The sequence below is a fragment of the Rhododendron vialii genome, chromosome 8a (assembly GCF_030253575.1).
Source record: "Rhododendron vialii isolate Sample 1 chromosome 8a, ASM3025357v1".
NCBI classification, from domain to species: domain Eukaryota; kingdom Viridiplantae; phylum Streptophyta; class Magnoliopsida; order Ericales; family Ericaceae; genus Rhododendron; species Rhododendron vialii.
Genome location: NC_080564.1, coordinates 500,771 through 511,397, shown reverse-complemented (window position 1 = coordinate 511,397; position 10,627 = coordinate 500,771). Strand labels below are relative to the sequence as shown.

Sequence of the window (10,627 nt, the reverse complement as noted above, 5' to 3'; positions counted from 1 at the left end):
TTTTTTCTGTATTTGTTAATTTTGCGTCAAAATTTTTGTGAATTATTGATTCGTCTTGACGAGAGAAATCGGAAAAGTATAAAAATTTTATTTTTACCCAAATATTTGACAAAATAACCACTTGTTAGCCCAAAAAATAAAAATTACTTTTTGACTTTTTAGCTTAAAAAAACCACTTGTTAGCCACAAAAAAAAAAAAACTTTTTGATATTTTCTAAAATATTTGGGTAAAAGTAAAAAAAAAAAATTACTTTTCCGATTTCTCAAATCAATAATACACAAAAGTGTGGCGTAAAACTAACGAACGCAAAAAAAAATTTGAATAAGAACAAAAAACGTTAAAAATGCTGAAAGTTAAATAGAACGGGGTCTGAATTGTCTGTTTGATTTTTCGAAAAAATAAATCCTCTTTTAGGTTCACAACGATTCTAAAAAATGAGCGACCCAAATAATATGATGTGTTATAATTCTTTCTTTTTTAATAAATGAATGTTTAGACCAGGTTGCGCACTTGACTTGTTCTAGGCCTTTGAAGTATATAACAGGACAAATCCTCAAGCGACAATGTGACATTAAAGTTGAAAATGTTATAATCACTTTTTTGCGGATGTAACACGTAAAAATGCCACGTGAACCTTTGAAATTAACTAATAGTAGGATTTTGCTATTTGGGTCTAAATCCTAACCAACTATTACCTCCATCAACATGGCTATCACTGACCATCTTACTCTCTCTCCAACCCATATCTCGTAGCTCTGTCACCTTTCCAACCATCAACATCTCTCATCCTTGCAGGTTCAATCTAGAACCACTAGCACTTGGGCACCTCTACCTTGCCGCCAATGATCCTATTCACCTCGCTTCCCTCCCTTTCAGCAAATACACTACATCACTACCATTGGACCCTCCTATAAGCCGGAGATTAATTACCTTAATAGGGACAAAAGAGGCACCATAAGTCCCTAAGTAAATATACACAACATATGTTCTGTGTTTTAGTTATACCATATTTGAAAAAACGTGTGTACATATTAGAAAAACAATAAGCAGCCACTAAAAATATTGCAAATAACCCAATCCGTGAAATCCCACAAAAGAAAAGAGAAAAAAACAAAAATAACCCTTTAGGACAAGAGAGTGGAATTTAATCGGGGGACTTGCCTAATGGTTGCATAGCTGCCCTTAAGTGCCATGAGATTATTGGTCCACCTCTTAGGAATAGGAATTTGAGACCTCGTTGATGGTTTGGGTAGGATTTGATTTAGCATAAATTTTTCTTAACACATAGTAGCAAAAAGAAAAAAGAAAAAAAGAAAAGAAAAGTGGGTGAATTCGTTAAATAAGGCCAAGGCCCATGAGCAAAATATCGTATCAAGAAAGAGATGGATTCTGTTGATCCAAGGCCCATGTGCAACATACCATATACCCAGCCCATAAATTCCCACACCCATCAGACCTCGGAGTCAGCTAAAACAAGAGACAGAATCACAGAGGGAGACCTGCGGTACCTCTCCCTCCAAGGCTCCAACCACCACCAAAGGGAAAACCAAATTTTCTGCAACCACAATCATTTCACGGAAGAGTAGCCCAGATTCTCGCAGATACCCCTATATAGCACCAGTGTACGAATATATGCATATTGGTCTGTATCAGTATATGTTGTTTGGATTATAGTTGCTTTCCAAATTCGTTCGGCTGAGATAATGCAAGTGAGATGGCGAAACGTTTTGATTCTCAAGAATTCTGTTATTCAATCAACGTCAGTGGCATCATCACCTTCGTTGACCCATTTGGCTTCGTTTCACTCCACGCCCATTTCATATGAGAAATGGAAAAGCAAATGGAATTTCGTGAATTATGTAAGATTCTTTTCCTTTTTTTCTTTTTGGGTGAGCAATTCTTTTCCTTTCTAATTCGTCAAAGCTTATGTATTTGTTTTATTTTTTTCCCGTCCTGTCATTCTTTTGATTCCCTTCAAGAACGAAATAGTTATTCTATTTGTTCTCCTCCATTCGTTAAAGCTTGAGCAAGCTTTGAAGATGGTAATTTTGATGATACTAGCGATTCTGATTTTAAAGAACTTTGCTTTGTTGATTTTAAGTATTCGTTTAGTTTTTTTCTTTTGGCTCACTAAAGATGGTTCTTTTCATGGGCTTGGTATAGACTTATTGATAAGAAACCTTGAAATTTTGGAATTAAAAACATCGCATGATTTTCTTTTCCGCGTTATGTTGGTATCTGAACGATTGGTGTAACTTTTAACAGTGTAGTTGGATTGGCAATTGACGAGTTGTCATTCAGCAAGTTTGTGTCTTTCAATGTGGCAGTTGCAGGAATATGTATTTGTATATAACTTTGGCCTTGTTGAGATAAGATAACCAACACATATGCCTAAGGAGCAAACACACTGTCCCTCAAAACCCTCCAATGTTTCATGGAAATTTCATTCTTCAGAAGAGTGGAAATTTTTTATTTAAAAGATTTCCACTCTCCAATTTGTTCAGAAGTTTATATCTTCTACTCTACTGATCTTATCAGACATGGTACCATTCTGTTTTATTTTGGTAGGAAACAACATTTTAAGCAATCGAATGTAGTGTAGCTGAGAGGAGAATGATAAATGTCAATTTTAAGTAGAAAAGAAATTCTGGAAAATGGACCGTTGCTCCTATAGTTGGCAGAATATGATTATGAAGCACTCTAGTCCCTAGCAGTTCTTGTTAATAATATCAGCAAAGAGCTAACGTGATAATTGGAGGACTAAAAAATGACAATTTGAACAGTTCGTTCCTTTTGGTTCCTTGATTTAACTAAGTGTATTTTTCCCGTCAAACAGAATAAAGTAGTTTGGCTACCTTTGGATAACTGTTCGTTCGTTTTACATTACCGAAACTTTTGTTTAAGCTGTTATTGTTCCATTTAATACGCAAGTCATTCAAGTACTTTTGCAAGCAATGATTTTACTGCATTCCAAGTATAAAGTTTAACTAGCCAATGGTTTTTGCAGGATGCGAAACGAGGTCCACAGCCAACAAAGGTATTGAAACTTTCCATTAAGCTTTCAGATTCCTATACCATACGACATGAATGCCTGTCACTGGTTCCCCAGGTAGAGCAATTGGATGTGTAGCATGCATATAAGAGCCCAGAATATGTCCTTTTCTAAGGGTGTTTCCAGTATATATCTATTGTTGAACTAGATTTCAACATGATTTCTACATAGTACACTACAGTAGATTTGTTGTCCTTGATGACACAAGAGGAATATATAACCTTTACAGGATTCATTCGTCGTTTGTTCTACTTAGGTTCTGAGGGATAGAATTTTTTCTTGTGGTCCTATCAGGGATAATGGATGTATCCTGTCAAACTAGCACCACATTGAGCTTTGGGACAGGTCCCCGTTGCGGGATAGGTAAACTACCTCTAATGACATTTTCATATCATAGGACAACCACACATCCTTCATTGAGGGAGATATTTGACTTTTGCTTTGCATTTCTCTAATACATGTCTAGGATAGTTTACAAATTACAACTTTCTGATGCTTCCATTGAATCATTAGTCTTGTTGCTTTCTCGTAATCTTTTCCCCTCATTCCTTCTTCATGTTTTTCCCGCCTGTAAACTTCTCTGATGATGTAATTGTGGATACAGAATCATATCAAATATGAAATTCGTCAAAAACGTGCTGACGCAAAAAGAGCTCTAAAAGATCTTCTCTTCAACAGTGGTGCCCCTAAAATTACAGCTGAGGTAACAATGCTTAAACCGTATTTGGTAGAAAACCACGAATCCATTGGGTCACAGCTGAGGTAACAATGCTTAAACCATATTTGGTAGAAAACCACGCATCCATTGAGTCAAATGCAATGTATCGTGTTATACGCATGGGGTATGCATCTGCTTCTTATTCTTTGTAGTTTTTCATATAATTTGATGCTTAACTCATGTCATAGAAAATATTTGAGTCAGCCTGAAGTTGGCTAGACACTATTTTTGTTTTTTGTTGTTTGGGCTTTTTGGGAGAAATGATTATCACCTCACTTTCCCACCTAAAGTAGATAGGCTTCAGCATTCTATACGGAAGCAGTATTCTTATATGCAAAAGACCTATGATTTTTTGAATAGGAAAGAAACTGAACACAATCAACGTGGTTATTGTGTTATTTGGATCCTAAGTTCATAAATGTTGTCCAATTATTTATTGTCATTGCTTTACCACTTTTCTAATTTCTCTATTTCACGGTAGTGTTAACATGCGATTGGAGGCATTCCTTTTCTGATGTATGAGTACAACAGAACAGAGATGTTATAGCAAATGTAACTAGACGAAGTAGAAGGGTTTGAACATAGAAGTCTGGGCCTCACACCGAAGTTACCTTAGGCATCAATTTCTTTTCCCATTCTTTCATGCCTCAAATTCCTGAAGTTAAATCAATTTAAGGGCCTCCCAAACAGATTGTTTAATAGATGCATACATTGAAAACACCTACAAATAAACCTACCAATGGCTACATTAAATATTTTTTTGATAAGTACCAATGTACGTTAAATATGTGGTCAAATGAACTTAAATAATGAGTAATGTACTTTGTAAGTCCATTAGATGGACCCTTGGGCGACTCCTAACAAATTACCCTTGACTTGTTATTTGGGACAGCATCATTTTCTATAGTGTCCTTTTAACTTAAAAGTATCCTTTGTATCTTGATATTTGAAGAATAACTTTTATTACCTTTAAGTTAGAACTTTACCAAACTGCTGGTTATCCAGAACTTTACTCCTCATTCAACAATCCAAGACCCTAGGTTTGTGGACGTGCCCTCCATAATTATCCAAATGTCCTTTATTTGGTTCCATTCTGTCAGTTCTTTGGGTTTACTTTGTTATTGATAGATTCTCCTCTTTTCCCTCTTATGTTTTTACCTAGAATTACTCCTCAAGGGTGGAAGAAACAACCAGCTGGAACACTGAGCATGCAGATCATTCTGACAGTTCGGAAAAGAAAAGTAGATCAAAGTCTTCTGCTCGACGTGCCAGTAAAGCTCAAGCCAAGAGAATGAAACGTGAGCCTGGTTTTTCTTGCTTTTGTTCTTCTTTCTTGTGTTTGCTGAGTTTTCTTACATGAAAATGGTACCAGCCGCCTGTAGTATGGTGGTTAATGGGTAGAAAGTGCATTGATACTTATGAGAAGTGTGTAAATATCCGTGAAATGAGTATAGATTTCTTACATTGTTGGCACATATGTGTGCGGTTCACTGCCTATCAGGCGGTGTTTAGCAATTCCAGTTTTTTTTTTTTTTCCTTTCTATATTGGATTTATAGTTTTGGAGTTTAGGGCTAAAATGTTTGTCTTTTGTTTACATGTTCAGGGAAGTTTAGACAAGAAAGTTTCTCTGATGATTTTGATGCACATCCTGAGAGAATGTTTCAAGCAAAATTTGGAAACAGATGGTATACTTGGTCATTCAAGTTAGGGGAAGAGTCTCATAATCAAACTACAGCAAATGGATTTGAGTGGAGAGACCATACAAACTGGACTAACAGTAAATATAGAGATTGGCGGAACACTAGTGATATCGAGTCTGATGATGAGTTGTGTGTTGTTGGTTCATCTGCTGACAGAACAATACTTGGTCTACCTCCTAAAGGTCCTTTAAAGATAGAAGACGTCAAAATTGCGTAAGTTCTGGTTGCCTTTGTTGCACTTCAAGTATGTTCTTTACAAGTTAAACAGCATAAGCTGCATAACTTATCAAATAGAAAAACACATATGATTTAGCGGTATGACTGAGCTCTCTCTTTTTGCAGTTTCCGCTTGTCCGCTTTAAAGTGGCATCCTGATAAGCATCAAGGCTCCTCACAGGTAAGTTTGTACGCCTTCTGGTTCCCAATAGATCATCTATTTTACTTTTTGGTGGTTGGTGTATTGGCAGATTTTATGCATGTAGTTATAGATAAGAAACTATGAGAACCTTCCTCGTTAAGGTTCCTTGGGTAGATAAGATTTCTCTAGGAGTCATGAAGAGGTGCCTAATTCTTTAAAGTTTGATATATCTTTCGAGCACATATTTGGTGTAATATCCAACATATATTACATGGGTTCTGTTATTGTTGTTGTATCCAACGTATAGATGTTGCTGACGTTTTACTTGATTGGCCTTGACTTTCTGACACACTAATGCTTTACTGTGGGGGAAGAGGATACTTGTGTTTAACCATAATGGTGAGGCTATAGTTGTTTAAACTTCTTAAACCAATTGAGAAGAGTAAGAGTTAGTAATTTATCTTCCTCACAAGCATCCGTCAAGTGAAACCTTAATATCGGGGACCAAGGTTGACGAAGTGCTTGTTTGAGTAGGAAAGAAGTTTCATTTGTTTTAGACATATTGGCTAGGGAGTTCTTTAGGCTGCATCTGACCATACAGCTGACGTTTTCCAGGATTCAACTAATTGTTGAGATCATTCCAAGATGTAGATTGTGGCCCTTTAAGAATTTCCCGATGCCATAAATATAGTCCGTGGATCATAGTTGCCTAACCCTCCGTACTGTCAAAATAATCCAAGGGAAGAAGTGTTGAATCAAACCGGGACTTGGAAGAAATGTTTGTCTTAGTCCAGGAACAGGGTGCCCACCCAGGATCTGGTGATGTAATAGGAGACGCTCATTACCTTAGGCTCATCAAGTCGGTCACCCCAAAATTCAGACATTGGTAACCATATTATATTCTTTACTTATCCAGAATTGTATTTTTTGTAAACTTGTGAAATTTTAAAGTAATAGCAAGCGCACGAATTATATCGAAGTATAGTTATGAAAGTGCGAGGTCAAACCCACACGGACTTGTGTATTTTTATCCCACAGGGACTTGTGTATTTTTATAGGAAAATTAAATAAACTTAAACTGATTGAACTCTAACCTAGTTGACAAAAGTTGTGATTGATTTTTAAACTTAAAATTGAATAAAACAATGACAAAATGCTAATGAAACTATCACGAAAAAGTAATGGAGATTACCGGTTGAGAAAAGTAACTAAGGTATCGATATCCACACCCACAAATATTTATCAACTATTCTTATGCATTGATTTTTCCTTGATTTCTATACAATGGTTTAGAGGCTAATCTTAACCACCGTGAATAATGTATCATTAAGCCCTTTTTATTTATATAAAAAATATGTTCCTCCTTTGCTTCAAAGATTAAGCCAAAATCAGGAATTGTATTCGCATAAAACAAATCACAGTAGATATCCCGTACTTAGATGTTAATTTTGATAAACCAAGCAATTTGATTAATAGGGTGATATCAAATCATGGAAAAAAAACCCATTTCGATTGAATCCATATCCGAGTTTCAACCTAATTAATTTATTGAGTCAAGAACAATAAACATTGAACGCACGTAGGAAAAATAAAATGCATAAAATCAATCAATAATTTTATAGGGTTTCATCCTCAACCCTAGTTGAGGATTTTAGCCTATCATAGGTAACAACATATTAAGTATTTGACTAGAATCCATAAAACAAAACCTCACAAAATATTCTTTTGCTCGTCTCATTCTTCCGTTCCGAGCCATGCTCACTGCCAACTCACGGTTCTCTCAAGCCGCAGCCGTGTTCTAACAAAGTCAAATACTCCCATTTTGTAGTTCAACTTTCGGTAGAAGTAATATAACAAGTGGGGTCCCACCTTAACATCTCATAAAACTGCCCAGCACAACTAATTTGAATTCTCCATATGCACTGCTCGTGCATGATCAATTCCTCCGTGATGGAAATTATATGTGGTGAATTTCTCCTTGCTTGCCCATGGTATACTCACCCCACCTCGTGAATTAATTTGATCACAGGCTTTACATTGACACCAAATAAAATTTGACTTTGCGCTTTCTGAATCCAACGATCGAAACATAAGTTGTTATCATTTTTTTCCAGCAAATTAATAATTCAACGTAAATGAACAAAAAGATAATAATCATAGCCAATTATGCGCAATTGAGGACTTGACCATATGATATTGGGGCTTCTTTATGTCAATAGCTTGTGCTTATCAATCAAATACGCTAGACCTGGTCAAAAAATAAATACCCTAAACTCTTACATACGGTTTGGATTTGTGCAGGCAATGGCAGAAGAGAGATTCAAGCTGTGTGTCGATGCTTACAAATCACTTTGCAGTGCGCTTTCCTCAGCTTAGGTTTTTCAGCTGGTTCTGATTTCCATGGCTCTTAAGGACGTTTTCCTAGCAAATTGAGCTCCGGTTGCAAAGTAGTGGGTAAATTATTTTTTTAGCAGTCATACGGGTCAATTTCTTCGTAAGATGTTATTCAAAGCATAAAAGTGCCATGTACCATTCAACCTGTCAGGTGTTCTAGGAACTAGGTTTTTCCATTTGCTGAGACACCCATCGTAACCCCCCGAGAATGAGACTTTTATTTTCTTTTAGGGATCATTAGAATAACATCACATTATAACATTTATAGGAGGAGGGAAGTGTGAGGAATAGGGCTAGTGCTCTGCTTGAATGTATTTGGTTCAAAAAGCAGGGTTTTTTTTTTTTTTTCATGGCAAGGTTTGTGTATTTAATTGCTAGTGTGTATGTACCATTGAATTGATCAGACTACAAGTGGTGGGAAACCCATTTGGAGTCTGGACAGTGGATTATGTAATCAAGTGGTGGGAAACCCCTTTGGAGTCTGGACAGTGGATTATGTAATCAAGTGGTGGGAAACCCCTTTGGAGTCTGGACAGTGGATTATGTAATTTGGTGGAAACATTTTTTGGGCCGTTAAGTGAATAAAACAAGACAACTACTACTAGTACATAGAGCAGGGTTCAATTTCCATCCTAGCAAGTTGTTTTTGTTCTAGCAATTTCATGCCATCGTGGAGGGCTCGAATGTCTGCAAACTAGACCTGATATTCTAGCCAATTTGCAAGAGAAAACCCGCAATCCATCCACCATTCCAATGCATTGCCTTTCAAAAGCTTTACCGATGATGGAGTTGATAATGGGATTTGCTGTGAAGTATATTGATCCAATGAGCATTATCGGTGTTGAAGGAGGAAGAAAGGACAGTAGGTATATGGTTAAGGCAGATCAGATTTTGTGCAGGTGGTCCTTTGCTGGACATTATATGTTACATATGTTGTAGGTCTCTGGATTTGTAAACCCCAACATTTTGGGCCATTAAGCAATAAGTGTCACTCCATGAGCTCGCGTGTTTCATTCTTAGGGAGACCAAACATTTTAAACATTGAGGCCACTGGAGGTTTGTCTGGTTGTTAACTTGGCTTCGGAATTAGTCGAGGTGCGTACAAGCTGACCTAGATATCTGCATTTTGGGCCGTTAAGTGAATGTTGAAATCCCACTGATTATTTTGGTGTTTTCCATTGTATCTAGATTGAGAAAGAAAATAAGACAAATAAGGTAATAATTAATACAAACCAAACAGGCCCTAGGGTGATCAGATTCGGGAACCGATTTATGTAACACTTTTCACATTAACTATGGATCCGAAACGTTCGCACCAGCTATGAAGAGAACAGCGGTACCCAATGGTTTGATGGGATCACACATCGCTATCAGAATGCACGATCTATGCCCAAGTTATTTGTGTCCATAGCACCTCTGATATTGTCACCTGTTTACCAATTTTTCCCTTGATCGAAATTGACGCGAATGCGGCTATGTCTTCCACAAGACGGATCCGTGGTTCCACGCCGTATTTCAGGACTTCTCCGGAAGAGAAATGGCAGTCGAGTCAAATGTGAGATTAAGAACGAAATTGAAGACAAATGGAAGAGACTTCCATTAATCTTCAACGATTGATCCATCGCCGTGAGCGACACATCGAAGATCCTAAGTTAAGCTTAGAATATGAAATTCTACTCCTACTCCTAATTATAACCCGAATGGGTTAGTAGTGCAAAAAATTAAGACAAATAAAGATAGACTTTGATTTGTTGGAGAGAGATTACAATGAAGTCTTAAAAGACTATTTATAGAAAACAGCAAACGTAGGAAATAATCTCCTAACTTCTCCACTAGTCTTCATTCAATCCTTTGCTTCCACTTGTCAAAATAACTTCCCACTTCCCTTTAAATGTGTAGGAGCATGACAAGTGTCTTTTTAACTTCCACATGTGTAGGAGCAAGCCAAGCGTCCTGCATGTAAATAACAATAATAAAAGAAATACTAATACTAGTTCTAATATTAATATGAATACATAATAATAATAAAATAGAAAGCATTCTCATAATTGCCACCTTTCGGTTGATTATTGACAGGCGGTGAAATATGCTGTAAACACACCCCCACTTTTATCCTTCCCAATTCCCAAACTCCAATTTTGGTTTTGTTCAAAAAATGAAATTAAAAAAAAAAACCATTTTGATTTTCATTGATACAAACAACCACTGAAGCGCAGACCATTTTTTTCTTTTACACAAATTCATATCCGTTCCATATAGATAAGCTCACCAATATAATGGGGAGTTGTTTACACCCATTTTTGGCCAAAATTCAGAAAATCAATTTATTGGTTAAAAGAAGGCCTTGAATGATAGTTTCAGGCTTTGAGAAGCCTTATAAATCGGTCACCTGTAGAATTGGGC

General features: G+C 36.6%; 1 protein-coding gene across 4 annotated transcripts; it reads left to right on the top strand.

Annotated features, from left to right (window-relative positions):
- Positions 1-1,436: 1,436 nt before the first annotated feature.
- LOC131298975 (uncharacterized) lies at positions 1,437-8,811 on the top strand. 4 transcript variants are annotated; one of them, XR_009190580.1, is made up of 8 exons: positions 1,437-1,860; positions 3,009-3,110; positions 3,658-3,756; positions 4,934-5,069; positions 5,376-5,685; positions 5,815-5,869; positions 8,132-8,635; positions 8,731-8,811. XR_009190580.1 is itself a non-coding variant. In XM_058324494.1 (7 exons), the coding sequence occupies exons 1-7, from the start codon at positions 1,705-1,707 to the stop codon at positions 8,204-8,206; spliced, it is 861 nt and encodes a 286-aa protein (XP_058180477.1). In that variant the 5' UTR covers positions 1,437-1,704; the 3' UTR covers positions 8,207-8,811. The 4 variants fall into 4 exon arrangements, 2 of the variants coding, with proteins under 2 accessions (XP_058180477.1, XP_058180476.1); XR_009190579.1 differs by having other exon boundaries at positions 8,684-8,811; XM_058324494.1 differs by having other exon boundaries at positions 3,009-3,038; positions 8,132-8,811.
- Positions 8,812-10,627: the final 1,816 nt, after the last annotated feature.

Excerpts from the sequence above, each read along its gene's own strand:
- LOC131298975 (XM_058324493.1), top strand. The coding sequence starts at position 1,705 with ATGCAAGTGAGATGGCGAAACGTTTTGATTCTCAAGAATTCTGTTATT. Across the intron at positions 1,861-3,008 it reads AATGGAATTTCGTGAATTAT|GATGCGAAACGAGGTCCACA; the intron begins GTAAGATTCTTT and ends TGGTTTTTGCAG. Across the intron at positions 5,070-5,375 it reads TCAAGCCAAGAGAATGAAAC|GGAAGTTTAGACAAGAAAGT; the intron begins GTGAGCCTGGTT and ends TTACATGTTCAG.